Here is a 22562-nt window from a genome sequence, read left to right as displayed (position 1 = left end):
TGTCCTTTGGTAAAATTGTGTCCTCATCTCAGATGTTTGTGGGTTCACCAGAATATGAACCAGTAAGACTGGTCCAAGCTACAGCAAAATAGGCTGTTGTCATGGGCCACAGACTGCTGAGGGTAAGAGGCTGGCTGTAGCCCCACAGCCTGCTTTTCCTTTGGAAAGAAGGAGGAGTTGGGTTGAAGCAGGGCAGCAGCTGAGCCCGAATTGGGGTTTCCCTGCTGCAGTACCTGTTGCAGCCCCTGTTTGTCTTCTGCCTCCAGCGGCAGCAGCAACCTTGAGAAACCTCAGCTCCTTGTGACTCTCCTTCCCCAACTCTCCACTTTATCATCTCATCCTCCTATTCCATGAGCTAGGAGCAGCCTAAGCTTGATCCCAGACCATCATCCTTTTGTCCAGAATGCTGGACAACCTGCCTACAATGCAGATAAACCTTGAAATGGCTTGGGGGCTGGGGGAAGAGTGATATGGCAAGCTATTCCTTTTAGACATTAAAAAAGGGGGAAACCCTGGTGCTCTTGTTTGAAATATCGAAGTAAATGATCGGCACCGTGCTCCCCAGGGAATTGCTGTGCTCCATTGTATTGCAAAGTTCTTTGAGGACGCGACAGCGCAGGCAGCGTTCCCTTGCTGCAGAGCAGAAGGTCTGTGGGAGAGAGCATGTGCACAGCAGTCAAGAAGGCTATTATTGAGACCTTCGCTGAGGTTTCATTTTATGCATTTAGCAAAACAGGCTCGCTGTTTCACACTTTCCAGATATTTTTATATTTCTCTGCAGCACACTAACATTTGTTTGGTTTGAAGCCTGAATTAAAATTCCCAACCAATATCTAGAAGCAAAATGGGGGAAAAAAAATAAATAAAAAGCAAGTGTTTGTCCCAGAATTAAAATCCATTTAAATTTGAGAGTTGTTAACCTGTGAAATGGTGATGTAGAATAGAATGTTGCTTGGACTGAATCACTTGTGTTTAAAATGGAACATGCTCTAAAAATAAATGGGTAATTGCTTCAATGTAGTCAATATGGAATTTAAAGATGACTGACAGAGTGATTTGTCATCCGTCTCCGTAGCAGGAGTCATCTGGGAAGTCTGTGATGTTAAAGGCATTTGTTTCTATTAACGCCTTTTAAAGTAGTCTTGTTAATGAGCTCTTGAACACAAGGACTGAAATCTGTCATGTGGTATAATTAATTTTTCCATACCATAGGAAAATGTGTGCCATGTGCACCTTCAGTTACCAAATCAGGTTTCTCAGGTCCTGAAATGTGTGGTTCAGGAGGTCTGTTGTTTTGCAGAAAGGAGGAGCACGCTGTTCTTCTGGTACCAACAAAGTGCTTTTTTGCATGTCTCCGTGTAAAGTTTAGGATGGCATCCTGCAAGCTTGGGTAGATCTGATGTTGTGCTACCCACTACATAGGTTTTGCGAAGGTGCAGACTGATGGATACCCCTCCCAAATGTGTAAGCCGAAGAGGCGGAGCAGGAAATTGTCTGCTTTTGCCAAGGGGGAGAGGAGAGCAAGAGAGAGGGAATGTTTGACAAGACGGTCTAACAAGTTATTCTTTATTGTATGCTGGTGAAATGCCTGAGTGCTGGTTGAGTCAAGGAGTTGTTCTCTGGATCTTAAGTGTTTCTGTGCCTCCTCTTCCTCCTGAAACCAACTATCCTGCCAAAATCTGCCTCTTTGGCAGTCGTATGTTGTACATATTTTGCTAAGCGAAGTAAGAAGTTGGGGATAATTCAGCTTTGCTTGGGAGCTGGATGTCTGTTGTAAGGTGCTTCCTGAACCATTTGAACTGTAGTCCTCCCTCCAGCTGGCCACAACGAAGTGTGGGGCTACCTGCCTGGTCATCTTGGGGCATGCTTACAAGTGCTTGACAAACTAGAGGGATGGATGGGATCATCAAGCTGGACCTTGGCCAGCTAGATGCTTTCCTTTGAAATCTGGGCCCTGTCAAGACTGATAGTGTTGTTCAAGTAGGAGATATGGTCTTGTGCCTACATCTTAATGCAGCCTCAGGAAAACTTAAACTTAAAATTCACATTCTAATGGAGAACATCCATCAAGTGTTGGGTATTTGTCAAGTGTCTTTAATGATGTGTAAAAAAAAAAAGCTATGTGCGAGGCCTCAGGATTTTTAATATAGAAATATATACCTTTTTTGTGCGACTGCACAGTTGGCTGAAGACAAAGACAACGGATTTACTGTCTGAAGCAGCATCTTGATTTAAATAGCAAGGTTTAGTTGCTACATGCTTAACATGAAAAAGTGGATGAAATGTTTAATCGTGGAGTCAGAATACATGTTTCCAAGATGATGCTGTTCAAGATTCTTGAAAAGCCCATTAGCCATTAAGTTGTCTGCTGCTTTGGTTACAGGCCCATGAAAGCTATGTAGAAATTTGGAGTGAGACTTTCTCATGAACTTTTAAGTTGCTTAATTTGACTGCACCATGCTGTCAAACCATGTAGTCAATGTGAGGTCAATACCATGATTCAGAAATACTACATACGTACCCTGAGTCATAGTGGAGACCTGATGCTGAGAAAGTATTATTGAGTCAAACCGTTTGGTCTAAAAATGAACAGTTCTCCTCGTAAAGTTATTAGGAACTTTGCTTGATGGAGGGCGGTGCCGACTCTCCTTTTGTGACTTTTTTTTGGAGCTGAGTATCGTAAGGAACCTGGCTGTTTGCTGTGTCAGTGTGAGGCACTGACATTTCTTTCTTTTTGCTCTAGCAGCAGGCTAAAGCAGAAAAGCAGAAGCAACATAGGAGTTATACCTAGACCAGGTATTAAAGGCTAATGAGCTGAACTATATTTTCTCCTCTTTTTAGGCTAGAAAAGAATTCCAACATAGAAGCACCTGGTCCTGTGGTAGAACTCCTTTCCAACACCCATCACTATGGTGGTTTATAAGTTAGGCTACCTGATTTACCTTCTTTTTTGTTTCCACTTCTTAATGTTCCTTAAGAATTTTGCTTTGTGTGTGAAAGGAAAATACATGGTTTTATATATGTCAGCAAGGCTCGCATTAAAGAATAAGATTTCCCACCTGACTAAAGGCAGAATTTCTTACGTTGGTCAAGAAAGCACATGCTGGTGTAGAACCATTACCCACTCTTGAAATCTGACTTTGTATTACTCCTTCATGCTCCTCAGAACTGTCACTCTCAAAGCATCCTCAGCAGATTTTCGTGATGGCAAAGTGCTGTTGTTCTTTCCAGTGCGCTTTGTTACACAGGTAGTTGTTCCTAGGCCATGCAATCTTCTGTCTCAGACAATTAAAACATAGGTTAATAACTCAGACTAATTCTCAGTACCCAATAGCATGATGTACGCTAAAACCTTAGTGTCTGTATTTGAGCGATTACATTAGGGCATTTCTAATTAAAAACACATATGACCTAATTGTAAGTGTCTGAGTTCTTAAATATCTGTGTCTTGCACTCAACTGTGTATAAAGTAGGAGCAGAGAGGGTACTTGCTTATCCTAAAGTGCTTAAGGCAGTTTACAGACCTGGTGTTAGAAAGATTTTACTCTTGCTGGGGAGGGAATGAAAAACTTTGTTATGGGAGCAAAATAACAAGCAATCACGATGCCAGAAATTCAGCAAAACTGTAGCAAAGATGCAGTAAAATGTTCTGGGTGCTTCTGTGGATTCAACTTGCCAACTCTGCTGAGGTTTGGCTACAGGTGGATCCTAGAGGAGGGTGGAAGCAGCCAGCACCTTCTAGAAATCTCATCTAAGGATCAGCTGCTCAATTTGCTTGTTGGAGCAATATGATGGTAACTTCTAGGTGCTAGCCGTATTGTCTTGTCCAGCTTGGAAGATCATCACGAGCCCGGGGAAGGTGCTGCAGAACATTTAGAAAAGGGGCAGGCTGCCCTCATGCCCTCTCTCCTTTCCTTGTGTGTCTGCCTGGACCTGCTGCAAAGGTGGCTTTTGAAGCTTGTAATAGGGGTAGGGGCTCAGGCCAGGCTCCCTGCAGGGGTGTCTCAACCCTTTATCCTTGCCATCTTTAAAAAAAAAAAACCAACAAAAAACCCAAACCAACAAACCCCCTCAAAAATGTCTAAGGCTCCAGTTGGAAATGAGTAAGAAAGAATTTCCCAAAAGATTGTACAGGAAGAATTTGCTTGATTACAGATAAAAGGATGGATATAGGGTTGTGAGGGAGAGGTTGTATGTTTAAACCTCTACTTGGAGTGGGAATAGAAATTTTTCTATCGGAGCCTCTGCTTCTGTAAAATACCTTGATTGCCTAGTTCATATCGCATGACTTTCTAATGGTGATCAGATGTGGATTTTGTGCATGTATGTGCGTATGAATTATTTGTTGGTAAAATACGACTCAGAGGCTTGGACTCCAAGTTAAATATATGCCTATTTTGACCTATTTTTCCCAACCTAATTCTGCCAGCTCTGCGTGTGCATGCGTGATGCTACTTGCTTGGGAAGTCCTGCTGACTTTAGAAAGACAGCGCACCTTAGGAAAGCTGGTACGTAAGTGGTGGTACCAGGCTTAGGGTTTGCATGAGATGGGTTGTCAGGCTAACTCAGCAAGGGGAAGACATGGAATAGGATGATTGAGGAGGAATCTGCTGATTTAACACTGTATTATCGAGTAGTTTAAGAAGGTTCATCATGAATGTGTTTGGCTGACTCGTGACCTTGTAATAGCTCTGAGAGATGGACAGGAGATCAATCTACTTGATGGCCTTCTAATAACTCACTGGAAAACCCAGTTCATCTCCTTTAGCTACCTGGACCAAAAGGGACATAAATGCAGTATTACTAATCTAAACTTCTGTGGGACCATGAGAGGGGACACGCACATGCTGAAATGAAAAGTTGTAAGAGGGTGCTAAGCAAACAATGATCTAAGTTGCTGAGTCTACATGGCATATGGTGAGCTTACCAGCTTATGTCCGGGAATGATATAGCTGTGTTTTGTGCAGCACTGCACCAAAAAGAGAGGCATAACAGATTATGTTGAGTTGTCTGCACGCGACTGGCTGATGTGCAGGCAGCACTAGGGTTCTTGCTCTGCGCTCCCCAGGGCTTTTATTTCCAGCATAACGCAGGCAAAAGCAGCTTGCTGTATTTCTGCCTCCCTCGGTGTGCTTGTGCCCTGGGTTAGGTGCAAAGCTGGTTATTTAATGCCTGAAGGGAGGCAGGTCCTCAGAAGCAGATTCCCCAAGACCAGTGTGTTGGGTAGTGCCTGTTGCTCAGGGAGGAGCTGCCCTTTCCAGGAAGAGGCATTGTTATTTCTCTTGCACCTGATTTAGATCAAACCTAGATCTGTGACTTTCCAGGAATGTGCCCTAACAGGCAGGGAACTCCTGGGAGTGTGTTATAAGTAATGGGACATGATTTACGCCCATCTGGCTAAAGTCCTTATGTTCTATGTAGAAGATTTGAAGATTTGAAGATTCATTGAGCCAGAGAGCAAGCGGGAGCATAACTGTGATTTAATGGATAGAGGGGGAGTTTCTGGGTTCCTTTGCCAAAGGGCTGGTACATGTGTTTTATATGCAGAGTAGCAAGTGGGATGTCAAGACTGGTGTTTCTGGGATGCGGAGAAGCAGAACACTAGGTCCCTGAATCCTGTTGATGTTGAATGCAGGGCTCAGTAGCAGTGAGTACTGTTTTCAACTTTAATGCTTAAATTCTGCGTAAATCACATTCTTTTAATCTGGCCCAAAATACCTATATTCAGTCTAACAGTCTTCTGAAGCCTGTCTTTATCTATATCTTAGTGATGTGTCCAATGGGAATCTGCATGTTTATTTGGTTTGTTTTATGCAGTGTTTTTCTGAGATGAGTCCTGGTAGCTCACGGTGATTATGAAAGCTTTTAGATACAAATTCCCATGTAATAGGATAACCAATATAATTCAGTTAGAGCTTTGATAAGCAACAGATTATATGTGGTTACCAGGTCTTCAAGCCTCAGAAGACCTAGGATCTGAGCTCAGAAGGATGTTGGACTTGCCTCTAAGTTTAAAAGTGAGAAGATGTGGGTGAGAGACTACTGAAAAATGCCTTCCAGCTGCACTGCTCAGCCAAAACCATTCTTTCCATAACACCTTCTCTTAATCCTGTATTCATGGTCTCTGATAGGTGGTAGGACAAGAGGGAGACTTTGCAGCCAAAGAGGCATCAGCTGGACTTCATGTAAATCAAGGTTTTCTCATCAGAGGAACATAGTTACCATCTCAATTCATGTTAGGTGAATCAAAAAAGTTAGCTCCTTCTCAGACCTTTTAGGTGGGGTTTTTTCCCAGTTTTTAAAGGAAGCAAGGAGTAAAAAACTCTTTGTGCTTGAGTCAGCTAGCAAATTTTGGATCTGTTGAAAACAGCAGGTCTTCTGTCTAATACAGAACCATTTTTATGTAATTGCTGCGGAGGAAAATCCCATTTTAGGCCAGAGAGGCTTGATGTTGAGCAGACTTTTCTTAGAGACTGCTAACTGAGGGCAGTGTTCCTCCTCTTGCTGTGTGCACTTTGTGTCTCTGCAGTGCTGTCCTGCTGGGCTTGTCTTTGCAGTCCAGCTTCAGGTGTGGTTCAGGAGCCTGGACCAACCCTTGGCAGCCCTGCTGAATGCTGAGTCACAGGGAAGAGCCGGAGACACAAGTATTACTCAGATCTGTGCAGCACTGGTGCATTATTTGCTAAAAACTGGAAACCCATCAGAAGTCACATGTACTTCTTCAGTTGTTGACCGAGATTGTTTGGCAGTATAATTACAGTGTTCGTTTTCAAATGGTTGGCTGCTTGAATAAAGAGCTGAATTTGTCACCATGTGAGCCACCCTGAGGCTACCCAGCCTCTTTTAAAAAAAAAATCCATGCATTTTTTTATTGCATCTGTTTTTTTCAAAATACATATGTCATTTATGTGCAGACATTGAATCCCCCTTGTTGACTTCTTTCCTTGGAGTCTCTCACTCCTAGCAAAGATGGGTGACCTGGCAGGAGCAATCCAATGCACTGCAAACATGCAGCGTAATTATCTTCTCGAAGTAGTTCTAGTGCATGCATGCGTGGGAGGAGGGGAGGTATATTAAGTAGTGGAGCTGCATGAAAATTTGCTAGTGGAACAGTTTTCTGTCAAAAAAAATAATAATGCTGTTTTAAACAAAATCAAAATGTTCCTCATGAGAATGTGTTTGTACTGTGTCTGGCAGCTGTTCAGAGGACCTGGAGCCCTGCAGCCTTGTTTAATGATCAGATCCAGTTGGGAGAGATCAGAGATGGAGGTGTGGCAAGGTGGTGGTTGTTGTTGTTATCCTTCAGCTTTAAGGAAGGCTTCAAAATGCTTCGATTTCCCATAGTGCAAAATATGAGACTTGACCTACTCTGCTTCATACAGCTGTTTCTTAAAAACTATCTACTATCTCCAGTGTACATCATCGTTATGGTATTGTACTATTGTATTTACTTTGTGGAAGCCCAGGGCTGATCTCATAGCTATGCCAAGTTCATTTAAATCACTGACTTTGCACTAGGGATGCATTTGGTCCGTGAAGTCTTAAAATAACTGTGGAAATATGCACTGAGTATCTGTGTGGGACAGAGACCACACATTTTTCAGCTTTGCCGTTTTGTAACGCTCATGCACTTAAAGACAGTGAGGGAACCCCTCCACATGTACATGTTTGCTTTTTGGCTTAAAAAGATCACCTTGAAAGGGGTTCCCACTCCCTTTTTTTAAATTCAATTTTTGCTGTTTAGGTACTGGTGTTATTTTAGCAAGGATTTTTTTTTCTCTTGACACTGGGACCAGTTTTTTTTCATCATTATCTCTACTTTCCTTCACCTCGCAAATGCTTTTTTTTTAAAATAGCTGTTGGAGGCTAATTATATATTTTCTCCATAGCAAGCCTGTAAAAAATTTGGGCTTCCAACCTAAGCTGGTGCAAACCAAGCATAGTGCTACTGCTTAGGCCCTTCTGTTTTCAACTGGGCTCTCTTACTTAGGGTACAGCAAAGGCAAACTCTCTGTGGCAGGTTGTTCAAAAGTGGTCGTCTTTAAGAAAAGACATGTCCTATTTTGGCTTCACTCCTCCTTTGGCAGTCAAACCAGGTGTTGGTGCAGCAGACAGAAAAATGATGGTTTCAATTAAAAGTTTTACCATTTCAAGAGCTTTTTCTTTCTCTCCCTTTGTGGTGATTTGTCTTGTTCCTGCAAAGATGTTCTTTCATCCTTTGCCCTTGGGGTTGCTCTGGTGTGGTGGAAGATCATCCTCCAGCTGCTTAGTCTGTTGAAATGTGAATGTAGAAAATGCATTTTTCTTAGTGTGAACACTCAACAGCGCGTTTGTTCAACAGCTGAGTGCTTCCTTGTTCAGAGCACACTGCGCAGCAATAACATAGCAGCTTTGTCATCTCCTAAGTAAGATGAAGAAAGAGAAGGTTAATGGATTTTTCTTTTTTTTTTATCCTGAAACTGTTTCTCATTCTGGCTATAGTTCATCAGCTTCTTGTGCTTATTTGCTAGCACTTGCCTTGCTTTGGTCTTTCCCTGGCCCTGCATCCCTTCTGCTGGATGATGGGCTGGAGGGGGTCCCTGCGCTGTCACCGTTTCCCTGGCTCCAGCTATCCACATAGCCAGAGGCAGAACTAGTGTTGAAATGCTCTGGGTAAATCAGGGTAAAACTTGGAGGTGTCAAACTTTTTTGTCTGCCTGTGGACAAAGCAGAAGAGGAATGGCAGAAACTTTATCCACGGTGCTTGCTGTTTTTACAGTCTAATGCAGATAGCCAAGTATTATATATGGAAAAAACCTATATTGAAAAATTATTTCTCCTTTCCTTTAAGGTTTGCTGCTGTTGTGGATGAAAATGGGAATTTTTCGGACATCCTCGTCATGCTTTGCCAGGAAAGCTCAGCCATTTTCAGTTTGTGGACCCTAGATCTTCAGACATTAAATGCTCCTTTAGCAGGGATGTGAACTCCCTTGTAGAAATGTCATGTTGTATCTGCCATTCAGTTATCTATGTAACTTGCATTCTTCGGGCCTCACAGTTAAAAAAAAAAAGTTTTTTGCTTAAGTTTAAAGGGAATTTTCTACACTTCAGTCTGTGCTCGTTGCCTGTGGTCCTGTCACTGGACACCACCGAGAAGAGCCTCACTCAATCTGCCTCACTCCATCCCACCAGCTATTTATTTATGCACATTGATAAGATTCCGCTTGACCCTTTTCTTCCCTAGGCTAAGTAATCCTAGTGCATCCTTCTGCTTTTCTAGCCACTTTCCTGCATGTTAGTCATTTCCTTGGGTCAGGGCATGCATTTGTGTGTGGCTGCATGGGGAGCTGCATCAGGGAAGTGACACGGGTTAGAAGTAACCTGCTATTTTATGCCATGTGGTTTTAACCCAGATGAGGTCTGCTTGACTGTCCTGTGAAGGCTTACAGCAATGTGAGCAAACACCCAGCAAAGGCTGGGAACGAGGGATGGGAGGAAGGCAAGGTGTTTCTCCTTGTGGAAGTGTCAGTTTTTGCTGGTTTAAAGTGTTTGACAGTAATTACCTGTATAGACCGTGAACAGATGTGAAGACCTAAGGGTAAAAATCTTTGGTCTAGACTTAACCAATAAACCAAGGCAATAGAGATGGCATTTTGGCAGGGATTTTTGTCTGCTGTGAGAAAGTCACTTCTCTATATTGTTTCTTTACCCCCACCCCAACCATTTTCTGTTGAGGAACTTTCTTAACTGATTGCGTTTCTGTGGATTTAGTACCCTTCAATAGAGACCTGCTCCATGAAATCTCCCCTGCTTTCCTTTGACCCTATCTACACTTTTATTGTAATTTGAAAATGAATTTCACAACTCAACTACCCATGGCATTAAGAACCACCTCCTTTATGTTGTGAACCTGACTCCTAGTGCCTTCTCTTGATGTCCCCCCTTCTTGTATTGGAATAGGAAGTGTATGATCCTCTTTTCTTTTCCACTCGTGAGTCTGTGAACCTCTGTCATATCTTTCCTCAGTTGTCCCTTATCTTTCCTTGAATCTTCTCTTAATCTCCCCTGCTTCATCTTTGCTGCCTGCATACACTTCCTCTCATGATTTTTTACCATTATATTATGCACTCCTATTTTTCAGATATTCCTTTCGTGCCAACTCCCAAACTAATTATCTTCTAACTCCAACCCCCTGATGTGCAGTTTTGCATCTTCTGCAGCTCTGTGTCCTGTTTCACTGCTATCTCATCTGGGTCCTGCACAGTTTCTTGTATGTGACCCTTTTGCTCCCTTTTCTCCTTCTGCCACCTGTATTTTGGTCATGGACTTGGTCTTAGTATTTGATTTTTATTTTTTATTTTTATTAGACCAAATTAAGCTCTGTTCTAATGTTATTGTTGAATGTAATTTTCTGTTTATTGCCAAAAATCTTTGCCCATGACTTGGTCATTTTTACCCTCTTTTTTATTGTAGTTCTTTACCTGATCAGCTTTCTGCAAGCTTAAAATTTTGCTGTGAGGGCCTTTTTCTCCTCTGTTCCATTTTCTTTTCGAATCCCAGGTCAATTTTTTTTGTCTATTTATCTTATTTTTATCTTCATGGATCTGCTGAATATGCTGATTCTTAAATACACATTCTCATGCATTCTGTCCCTTCTTTTGCTGGATAATTAGCATGACTGAAGTACTCTTTCTGCCATTTTTATAGCAACTCACTTCATGCTACTTTCTCTACTCACTGAGCCAGTGATAAAACTGCCGGAGTAGTTACTACTTTCTTCCTTCAGATCCTTCCCACATATTTACTACTACAAAATGGCTGTTGCAATAATATCTGTAAACTGCTGTTTATCTTGTCTGTATAAGGTTATCAGGCTTTTGGTGTACAGACATTGAATGATTTGCAGCTCAGTGCTATACCCTGCATTTCACAAAATTGTGTCTCATGTTAGCAATTTGTGAGACAATTGTATCTGATGGTTTGGACACGTTTTACTTTGCCTTATTACTAGGTGATAGGATATTTAAATATTCCGAAATGCAGAAGACCTCAATGAGTTTGACTTGGGATTTTCACACACAGTTTTCATATTGGGATCGTTATGGCTGTTGGAGGCTGCTGAGGGGTCCTGTCCTTCTGAGTGGATCTTCTGAGATCTTTCTCCCTCTGTTGTATTACGTGTATCTCTCCTTACTTGAGCTGTCTAGATTTGAGCCCTCTTGTGTCAGTGGAATAATGGAACTCTCTGTAGGAGGGAGAGGGGCTTGGGGTGAACCATTCTGTATTTTAAGGTAAGCTGGGTTTTCCTATGGGGATGCTTCTCTCAAGAGAGATAGCCTGGATGCAAACTGAAGCAAAACAGAACAGGATAATGTAAATCTCACCTTAAATATCTATTACAGGGTTTTCTGTGGCAACAGAGGACTAGAATTGCTTGTCAGTATTTCTGTGCTGGTTCATATTGGCAGTTTCTTGAAGTATGTTTTAAAATCCGTCTTCCTGGACAGTTTAGTTTTGCTTTAACAGAGGGGCTGCATATCATTATGTTCAGTGGAAGGTGTTGCAAGCCGTAATGGTTGATTCACAGTCACCAACACATAACTATCTAGAGCAATGTACTCTTTGGAAAGTACAAAGTGTGATTGCACAGCCAGCCAATATTTCTGTCCATAAGCCTTGAAAAATCAGGCGTGAGACTTCCTGCCACTATAGGCATTTTCAAGGCTTCTGGTTTTGAGACTTTCTCTCATGGGACTGGGGTTCACAATTTGAAGACTTTGAGTACCTGCTGGTTGGAGATTAATTTCTGGAAAGGAAAGCTGAGTTTATTTTTTTTTTTCCTTGACCCTGTGAATACAGGTACTATGTACATTAAGAAAAGGATCCATTTTTAAACTCGCAAAAGTGCTGCTCCCACTGGAAGGCTGTTAGATTTGGGAGTCTTTCTCCCCTTTTTGCAAACAAACTCTGCTCTAAAGTTTGAGATAATAAAAAGAAAAAGTTGTTTTCTTGCTGATTTTTTTTTTACCTTTGCTGTGCTTCACTTTTTCTTTTACAGTCTCCTAAGCCTTGTTTTATGGCCTCTTATATGTTGTTTATTTAACAAACATGAATGTTAGTCACTGAAAAAGAAAAATCCTCTAATCTTCTTTGAGGGTTAATCAAGGGAGAAACTTTCTAACCCATGAAAGCAGGGTGAGGCTGTCTCTACTCTGAAATATTAAATAAAGGAATCAAAGGGAAATAATACTCTGTGATGATACCTCAGGGAGATTTAATTAAGAAAATGAAATTGCATTAAGAATGACCCATTGTGGACTGCCAAAAAGTCGACAGATGAGGGAGAAATTTGTTAGCAGTGTCTGCCCGTCAGTAAGAGCTTGCGCAGTGTACCAAGCCTGTGAGATATGGTGCTCAATGGAGTGGCTTAAAGCGATGTTTAATTACCTGATTGATTAAGGTCGTCTTTTGAAATTCAGTACTGCCGGGAGCGCATCTAGTCAGTGAAATGGCTTGCAAGTTCTGGGGATTGGGGCTGGTCACAGTGTGTGGCTGTGCATGGGTCCCTGCTTATGCCTCTCTTAAACTTCATACTAGTGAGTCACCTGTGGTTCAGAGGTGCCAACTGTTTCCAGCCTTCACTGGCTAAAAGGGAGCTGCTGTCTGGTGCAGGGCATCAGTTGAAGAGTGCTGTTCAATAGCCATGCAAACCTCATGTGAAGTCGTGCCTGGAGCGGAGTGGGTAAGTTCACTACGATTTCAGCAGGTTTATGTCGCTTTAAATAGATAGGGTTAATTTTTTGTGCATGTTGATGAGAAGCAATTCTGCACTGACTGAACCCCAAAGGTGTGAGGACAGTTAGTTGGCTGGTAGAAGATCAGCTGAGGCGTGGAGACCTATATGTGATGGCAGATACTAGAAAAGTGGCAAAAGCTGTTTCTCTTGGGCTTGTATTGCCTCAGGTCTTAGAGGCATGAAAAAGAAGGAGCTTGCTTCTTCCCTTGGTGTGACCAGGTGTTGTAAAGGTCAGAGCTGTGCAGTAGGGGAGAGTGCATCCAGGTTCTGCTCTTGCCTCTACAGGTGAGGATTGTTTCCTGATTCACATCTGAGGATTGAATTGGGAAACTCTGGGCAAAGAGCATATGAACTGAGGAGGGGGGAATGTGGGGAACCTAACACTTGACACTTTACTGCCCTATGCAATGCTTTTGAAATACATTTGACTCACAGGGTCTTGAACAAACCAGGGAATGGCATTTAACAGAGAAATGCTGCAAGGATGGGTCCAATGTCTGCAATAACACGTGTGATTTTGTAAGTCAGCAGTCATCTCTGTGCTAGGGCTGAGCAGTTTCCCGTGTGCCCCGTGCACTGGCTGGATCCCCAGAGGTCTCTCTCAGCCTGCTCTCTGGCAATTATGCAGGCATTCCCTTGCTCTCACCATTAGCGTAATGGCTAGCAAGAACATCACTTATCCCTTTGCTCTTGAGTGACTACGGCTTCCATAATCTCTTTTGCATTACACTAATGGGTGACTTGTGTATGTAATTTTTCTCCCCCTGTTCATGTGGTGAGGAGGGTACCTGTCATTGCTTTTGTCCCATTTTTCTTTTATTGCAGATGAAAATAGAAAGATAATTTGACAAGGAATTAGAGCAACTGTCATATCTTGTTGTGTCCCACAATCTTCTGCAAATCTTACTAAAAGTATGCAAATAATAGAAAATGCCAGCTGAAAAAAAAATCACCCCCACATTCAATTACTTTGTCACCATGTGTAATTCCTCAATTGCAAGAAAGCAGATTCTCATCACAAACAGTCATTTTACCTGGCTTTTATTTGTTTATCTTTCAGTTCGAAGTGATATTTAAAGTAGCTACTTGATAAATTGGAGTAGTGGCCACTTCCAAGCCATCCCTTATGAAAGAGGAAGAAAAATCTTGCTTACGGATACAGTAACTCTCCCACTGTCTCTTACTGCAAAGTAAGAATCATTTTACAGACCTGCTTCACCTTCTCTGGGTTTAAAAAATCATTCCAAGAAATATGCATCTCTCTATTTTCTTTTTTTCCTGTGGTCAATCCTATTGTGCCCTTCTGTTGGCCATGTTTTTTTTTGAAATGTAGTGCCTATAGATGAGTCCTTACCAGACCTGTTCTTGGGGAATAAGTTTTGTAGAGCACAAATGACTGCTTGCTGTGGCTGTTCTGGGAGGGCATAGAAATTACAGAGCTGGAAGTGACTGGTAGAGGCAGGAGCAAGATACCAGGAGCTTGTGTAGCTGCTCTTGAAGGCTGCTCAGGATGGAGAGTCCACAGACTCTGGTTGAAGCATGTACCTGTGCTGCTTGCTTTATTGTTAGTGAGTCTTTCTTAATGGCTAAGCTGATTCTTGCTGTGGTGTAACCAGTCCCATCCACTCTGGGCACAAGAGGAAAATATTCTTTCTTCTTCACAGCAGCACCTTAAATACTAAATGGTGTCACTGGGACTGTTCTTCCTACTCCATCTCCCATCTTTTTCCCCACATTTTCCTAACTAGTCCCAATTGTATGTATATCTCTATGGGTTGTGTTTTCCTGAGTTTTGCTCTTTCCTGTGGCTCTTCGCTGGGCTTGCTCCAGTTGGCTCATCTTTTTCTTCTAATGCAGCACCCAGGCAAGGTTGTAGGACTGCAGCTGAAGCTTTGCTGATGCTCAGTAGAGTGGAAGGGTGACTCCATGTGTCAGTCAGGCCACAGTCCTGTTTATGTCTTCCAGCCTGCTTGTTTCTCTTTTGCTCAATAGCTTGACTCTGACCTAATGTTCAGATTGTCATCCTCTCTTACCAATGGATCCTCTCTGAGGACTCTTGCCTGGTTAGAAGTTCTCCTTACTGTATTTATGCAGTTATTTCTGCCTGTGTGTACAGCGTTGTGTTTCTTTCCTGTTTTTTTTTTTTTTTCAATTTCTCCAGTTTGTCACAGTAATCTTGGATTTGAATCCTGTCCTTCCCATTTGCAGTCTTCCTTGGTTCCATTTGGTATGCAGATTTAGTAAGTTGCCTCCTTTCTGTCATCCAGTTAAAGACAGTGCAGGAGTAGCCCACAGAATTCATCCAGGTACGTGCTCTAGGCTCATGTAGAACCAGTGGTAACTGATGGATACAGCTCTCCAAGTTTTACATCCAGCCTGAATTTACTTCACCTAGATCATCTTTTCCAAGCTTTCTTAAGAGAATGTTGTGTGAGGCTATATCAAAAACCGTATTTAAAGACAAGGTATAAAGTATTTGCACTTTCTCCTGGGCCACAAAAACTGTTACTTTACTGCAGAAGGAAATTAAATTGGTTCGATGTGATTTGTTCTTGATGAATCTGTTTCTTCTTACTTTCCGTCCCCAATCTCTTGATGTGCTTCTTGGATTTGGCCCATTCAAAGAGCTCTTGGGATCTCTCATCAGAGTAAATGAGTGCAAAGAGGGATTTAGAGTCCAGGCTACTTCTTCTTTGTCTAGATTTTGCAGTGTCTGGGATATGCTCCTGGTTTACCTCTTTGTTCTCCAGAAGTATCTGGTAAATCTTGAGCCCTCCTGAAGTCTAAATAGTAAGATTGTACAAATTCAATGTCAAGGGAATAAAAAAATTTATTTTTTTTCCTCTCCCTGGAGACTATTGCAAAATCCAGAAAGTTAATAAACTGGCCAGGTGTGTAGTGTGTCAGCTGGTCCTATGATCTGTGCAGCAGTTGCCAGATAAAAAAAAGTATTCGATAGTATTACCTGGAATATTTTTGATATTATTTAGATTGCACACAAGCAGAAAAAACACTGCTACTGCAGATAAACAGAATATCTTTTTTTACCTTATACCTCATGCATTTGTACCCAAATGAATGAGATAAGGAGGAAGTGGGATGCAATATATAGCATAAACTTTTTTAGTCATGATATGGTTTAAAATTAAATTACTGTAGTTTTATGATCTGCTTTTTCCCCTCCTGTGTGGAGGGAAACAATCCTTATGGATGAGGAGCCTCAAAGTTTTTTCTAGATACCCGTTTACAGTAAGAAAGTAGATGTGTGAAAAAGAAACAATTAAAGCTGTAGCATCTCAGTGAATCAGGTTGTCTTAGTATGGGTGTGTTGCAGAGCTTAAGCCTGTCCCCATCAAAGTGGGTGTTAGATCCCAGCTGTTTTCAGAGAGCAGGAGCTCTGAAGGATATTAATCCATTTTTAGTATGTATTTTTAAAAGAATTTTTTTGAGCTGAATCTATGAATCCTAAAATTTATTCTTATCTAAAATAGACTTTATTTACTGAATGTTATTCCATCTAAAATACACTTTATTTACTGAAAGTTATTTTATCACTGTGCCATTGTGGAAAGCTTCTATTGGTCCTCTTTCTCATTTTGTACTGTGCAGCTTAGCTGCCTTATTCAGTTTGTTTCTTGCTGGAACTCTGAAAATAGTGTTACGTGCCTCACAACTTGATTTATCAGATGTGAGGCAGGTTTTCTGCCTGCATGTTAACATTGTAAGTATAAAAGTGTTGATTTTATATCTAGTTTTGTGAAAAGCACATTGGAATATGTTTCTCATACAAGAAAACATGTACACCTCAAGATTTCAGAGGAGGGTCTCTGCAGCCCGTGTGGAGTTATAGCAGGATGTATTTCAGGCACTTGGATATCTGTACCGTTTTTCTCTGACAAAGCCTTTGGACTGATGGATCTGCAAAGTTTTCCTTTGTGTGTGTGTTTTTTTGTCAAGAATTTAGCTCTTAATTTTTTTTCTGAAGTCTGTCAGCTTGGAAGAAGACATGTTTCTTCACATTTTTAGTCTTTGTTTCCACTTCTTTCACAGAAAATTAACTGGTTGAATTTTAAATCTCTAGTCTTAGTCTTCACTCAATGGCATTCATAAAATACAAAAATCTTTATAGTTGTGAATTATAAAAGCCTGCAAATTGTCAGTGCTGGGTGCAGAGCCATCAAGTGTGGAGAACTGATATGATTAGGAGATGCAATATATCTTGCATAAAACATAATAGGTATTTTATTTGACAAGATTTAGCATTAATTCAGGAAGGGATTGCTCTTCACGATGAGTCTTTAAACATTCATTTATATGTTTCCTCATTCAGAGTTTTTATTACCAGTGATTCAAGTTGTTTCATGAACCAACGAACTTACTTTGTCCCTGATCTGGCAAAGATTTAAATGTATCTTTAATTTTGAAGCAAGAAGACTATGCATGCTGATTAGAGAGACTCTGCTTAAAATTAATTTGGATGGGCTAAAGCAGAGTTTTGCTCAGGGAGCTTAGATGCTTAAGATTTGGCTATTGGGAGGATTTAAGATACCTTATAAGTCCTTAAAGTAATTTAGTGGTGGCTTTTAGTTATAGCTTCTCCTTCTTTTCATTTAAAGAATGCAAGAAATACAAATATCAGTGTTTCAAAGTGCAGAGAAATAAATGCAAGTTTTCTGTATCTACAATTCACTTTAAAAAGATGCTTAGATGATTTTTTTAGGTATCTTCTTTAGAATGAACTTCCATTCTTTATTCTCTTTAATCAATCATAGAATCATAGAATGTGTTGGGTTGGAAGGGACCTTTAAAGGTCATCTAGTCCAACCCCCCTGCAGTAAGCAGGGACACCTTCAACTAGATCAGATTGCTCAGAGCCTCATCAAGCCTGGCCTTGAATGTCTCCAGGGATGGGGCCTCCACCACCTCTCTGGGCAACCTGTTCCAGTGTCTCACCACCCTCATCTTAATCTGACCATATATGTATGTCATGGGTCATTGTTTGATTCATTTATCTTATTAAAACATGCACATTTTATGCAGCTTTTGCAGTTAATAGGTTTTTTCCTTCTTTCTGTGCTTTTTGAAATTATTTGATTTGGAAAAATTGAGCAAGGTTTCTTGGTATCTAGATATGTGAAAAATCAGATTAATTTTTAGACTATGTTGTTGAACACTTTGAAGCCCTTAACTAACTGGTTCTGAGAACATTGTTAAAACAAGTGACATCTCAGAAAGCATTGTGTGAATTATTAGTAAATGTTGATGGTTTAAGAGTGACCTCAATTTTTGTCACTTCTCTTGTTAGATTTGCTAATATTTCAAAACATTTGGTTTTTCAAGAAAGAATTTCTCCTCCCCAGCTTCTCTTCCTCCTTTCTTGAGTCTGTGGTGAAGATGCGAGGCTGGATCTGACATGATCTCCATGGCAGCACACATTAGTTTCCATGGCAACATATTTCACAAACAACCCTACAACTTTACTACAGTGTCAAACAAAAGGAGAAGCCCGACTGTTGGAGCAGGCTCCGATCAAGGTTAAAATTAAAAAGAGGGGGAAGGGAGGAAACATGGAAAGAGGCTGGGTGAGATAATGACTTCTTGCAATTTGTCCTTTTAAAGCTTTTGCTCCAGGGTAAGCACATCATTTAAAAAAATAAAAAAAACCACCTAAATTCTCCTATCCATAATTACTGTGCTACCCAGCTGCGTTCCTACACATGAGTAGGTAAGTGATGTGCTGTCACAAGTCCTTTTGTCCCAAGATACTTCTTTAGCCTGGTTTCAGAAGGAAATGAGGCTTTGTCTCTCTCCTACTGTATCCCCTTATGCTACTGCCCTGTATAGCTATTGACCCCATTGATCAGATTATTTGAATTTGACAGAGGGGCCAAAGTTGAGGAGGTAATTAAGTTCCTTGAGGTGTTGTGAAAAGCTGGGTCCTGGCTCCCTAGTCAGTCCCTGGAAGGAGCCTGTGGGGACTGAAAATTGGAGAATTACAAGCATCGAAGCTAGAAGGGTATAATAAACAACGTATAAAGCCTAGTTCCTTTGGTCGGAATTCAGGAAAAATGTTTAAGCACATGCTTAGTGTCTCTTTGTCTCATGAGATGCTTTTCTAAACCGCAAAGTAAGGGAATTATGAGAGGCTGATACTCTTGGAAACAGTTAAGGTTACTTCTCTTTCAAGCTAATGGTACTGGGAAGACAGGAGGGAAAATATGTAAGGACTGCAAGGTGTGAAGGGGCTTTCGGTTATAGAGTGAACATAAGCCATACTTTAGGCTTGTACAGTGCGAAGATTGCAGGCAATAGGCTCGTTGCATTGTGCTTGTGTTGCATATTGTTTGGTCAGGCAGCTAAATTGCAGTTGTTGTTGCCCCCACCCCTTTTGCCCCATACTTGTCAGGCTACTACTGCCAACCAAATGTGAAAATACAAGGTGGAGTTGGGGGACAGAGAGGACTTGTAATGAGAGGGTTTGGGAGTGTGGGCAAGGATAAATTGGTGTATCTGGTGGTCTGCTCCATCTCCCCTGTCCCTGAAAGATGCAGTTCCACATGCATGGGAAATATTGCACGATTCCATTTATGTCACTGGAAAGGTGGTGGTGTTTTGGTAAAGTCTGTTTTGCAGCTGCTTTGGAGATGATTTTGAAAAAAGGAAAGAATGCGAAAGTAGCTTAAAGATTTATATTGACTGGTTTAGAAGTGCAGGGCTACCACATTTTTATTCTTGTCACTTCAAAGTGATTCCCATCAGACTTAGTATGGCACACTATCTTGCATGTGAGCTTTTATGGGAACATGGGAGGGGGTTTTATTTTCTAGTTTTCTTTTTTATTTAAAAATATTAGGTTACATCATAGAGGTGACTGTACAGGGTTGAATGCAAGAGGGAAACTCGTAAGTATCAAAGATATCTTTTGATTAAAAGAAATACAGATAAACCACACTAGTATTGCTGTAGGTGATGGTGCGGTAAATGGAAGGCAGTGTTAGGCTGGGGAGCTGCCAGGGGTAGAGGCCATTTATGGAATCGTGGCTTGAGGCTGGGGGCATTGCCCAGCTCAGGGAATGGGATCTAGCTCCAGTGGGTCCTAGAGGGATGGGTCTTTTAATACATCACTGTTCAGAGGTGACTTACCCCCTGCAGACCTCTGCTTCCCATACAAAATATGAAAGTGGCAAGATACTCCTTCAGGAGGAAAGGAAAACAGTTGTCTTGCCAGAAGTGTTTTGTTCTTCTGACTCTTGGAAGTGATCCCCATGGAAATGGTCTGTTGAACAGAGTTAAATAAAATGGTCAGCGTTGTACATAGTCATGTTTTATTGCCTACCTTTCCATTTTACCTAATTACTGTCATTTTCAAAAGCAACTAGTGAGTTTTTTAAGGATCTTGGTTCCCCTCAGTCTCCTCAGAAGCTAGTTCTTAGGGGGCCTCCATGTTCTGAAAATTAAGTCCTTTGAAGTTTCTGGTGAAACAAAGATGCATGCCAACACTACCTATATTAAGAGGCTTGCCTATAGCAGTGTTAACTTTATAACCAGCCTATGCTATGCTTCCATTTTTGATTGGGGGGAAAAAAAAAGAAAAAAGTAATACTTGTATTTTGGAAGCTTGGTAGTTTATCACCAATATTGAAATTTTTATATAGCTGAGGTGCAATTTCAAAACATTTTAAAGGGTTGATGGGGAAATTCAGACATTCTTATTTAACACCCTTTCATGGTGGTTACATTGTGCCCTGCCGGGGGCTTAGTCCCTTCCAGACTGACAACAAACAGAACTCCTCTTTTGTTGATTGCTGTTTAGATTTCAGCCTCATTCCTGCCCTTAAGACCTCCCAAACCCAGTCAGTGGTTTTCCAGCTTGAATTAGATGGTAGTCAACCCCATCCATCCTTCTAAAGAGTCTTAGCTGGTTTCCTGTGCCAATCAAGACCAGATTCTCCAGCTATCGTCTTCCATGTTTTTAAGCTCGTATTCAAAGACCTGTGATCCACGCAAGGTTTAGAGAGGCAGGGTAAACCAGACTCACATCTGGGGTTTTTATGTTTGACCAGGACAGGATTGATGTGGATGGTTTGCCAGTATTAAGATTTCAATATGTATTTCCAGTACCTTTCTGTGAGCTGTGGTTGTGTCTTGCTTTCTTCTTCTGCTTTGCCTCAGGGTGTTAAAATTGCAATGTGGGCTCACTGCTGAAGAGCTACCAACATATCCATCTGAATGAAAACTGTGAATCTGTTCCATGGGTTGTAAAAATAAACTTGTTTCATTGAGCTTTCATGTATCAAGAGATTTGCAAATGTAAAAATGCAATATAAAGGAAATGGATTTTGAGTAATTCCTTAATCGGGTTTTCAGTGGTCAGGATGTTCAGCTGCATTTTCTGTCTTCTCCCTAATCACTTTCATATTAAAGATTAATTGCATATCATAGAGAATCCTTGATTAAGCCAATGAAAAGTGAGAGCATAGATCTGTTCATTAGAAGCAGCGTGAGGAATAATAATGAGCAACTGCCAGGCTTCCTTGTCTACCTTACAATAGACACATAAAGGACATGTATTTCTGTGATGCTCCATTTGCTGTTATTAAACAAAAAAGAATCATTTACAGTTTTAGCAGGAAGCTTCCTTATTAACAAAACACTATAAATTGCTCTGCTCCGTACACCTCCTGTGGTGTAAGTTTAACAGGGAAAGGAGTTAATGTTTCAAAAGTGTGTTTTCTCTCTGACTCCAGTAGAATCCAACAAGGTGATTTATGAAGGCATTTTTATTTTAGACTTTGTCATTTTGAATAGGACTTTCTCTTTTGCTACGTGCCTCTCTGCAATGGTTTTTGTCCTGAGTTCTGGGTGTGAGTACTGCATGTGACACGTGTACTGTATCTGTAAACCTAAAGAATTTGCTCCCCATTGCACAAATAGATAAATGTGTGTGTATGATTTTTACCCCCAGAGTATGCTGCTCTTGAGCTGTTTCTGCTGGCCTCTGTAGATAAGAAATGTCAAAGGGATAGGATGTAGCAAGGGCAATGTCAGTTAATATGGCAAAAGTATGGACTATATATGCCAAAATTAGAGTCACTTTATGATACAAAGTGAAGCACTTTGAGATTTGTTTGTGAGTCAAAATGGTCGTTGGAGGCCCTCCTTTGTTTCTAATAGGTGCTAGTACTGCAGCTGCTAGACTCCTATTCAGCAGCAACATGTGGCTGTCACTTGGAGGGAATGATTTCTTTCCACTAGTATGTGTTTGAGTGAGTTTGTCCTGAACCTATGAGCAAGAGTCATGAGGCTGTAATCTTACTTAGTATTGCCTGTAAGCTGTAGCAATGATTCTGAAACCTCTTGGAAATGGATGAGTGTCAAGTCTCAATTTCTCATGGACCATCTTGCCACCTTCTTAAATTTTAAAAGAAAACCCCATTAGACTGAGTGAATTAAAGCCAATCTCATCCACCCCATGCCAGTTGTTGGAGCAATGTAGTTTGAGGGCCACTAGCAGAGCGTCATCTTTGTCTTGAATGAACTACAAAATAAAACGCCTCTGGGCTGGCTTTCCTGTTCCAATGGATTTGTTTTTTCCTGCCTAAGGCTTAGAGATTCAGCCAGTAGAACAGAAATGTCTGATGCTGAAATGGCAGCTGAATTACTCCTCCTTCAAAGACCTATACAATCAAGTCACTGCAGAATGGGAAGTCATTGTCCTGAAACTCATCTGACGTTCATTCTGCACACTTTGTCAAGTATGGGCCTTAGACACCATTGCTTTTCATAT

General features: G+C 41.2%; 1 protein-coding gene across 4 annotated transcripts in view; it reads left to right on the top strand.

Annotated features, from left to right (window-relative positions):
• HECW1 (HECT, C2 and WW domain containing E3 ubiquitin protein ligase 1) overlaps window positions 1-22562 on the top strand; it is a 258899-nt gene that overhangs the window by 3968 nt on the left and 232369 nt on the right. Inside the window, exon 1 of one of the 4 annotated variants that reach the window (XM_054192340.1) lies at window positions 5288-5647. The exons of the other annotated variants lie outside the window; for them this stretch is intronic. Within the exon in view, the coding sequence (XP_054048315.1) occupies window positions 5630-5647 (18 nt within the window). The 5' untranslated portion in view covers window positions 5288-5629. Of the gene's footprint in view, window positions 1-5287; window positions 5648-22562 lie in introns of those variants that run through there. 4 annotated transcript variants of the gene reach the window in all.

The sequence above is a fragment of the Rissa tridactyla genome, chromosome 2, assembly GCF_028500815.1.
Source record: "Rissa tridactyla isolate bRisTri1 chromosome 2, bRisTri1.patW.cur.20221130, whole genome shotgun sequence".
In the NCBI taxonomy this organism is placed as follows: domain Eukaryota; kingdom Metazoa; phylum Chordata; class Aves; order Charadriiformes; family Laridae; genus Rissa; species Rissa tridactyla.
This window is presented reverse-complemented; position numbering and strand designations above follow the sequence as displayed.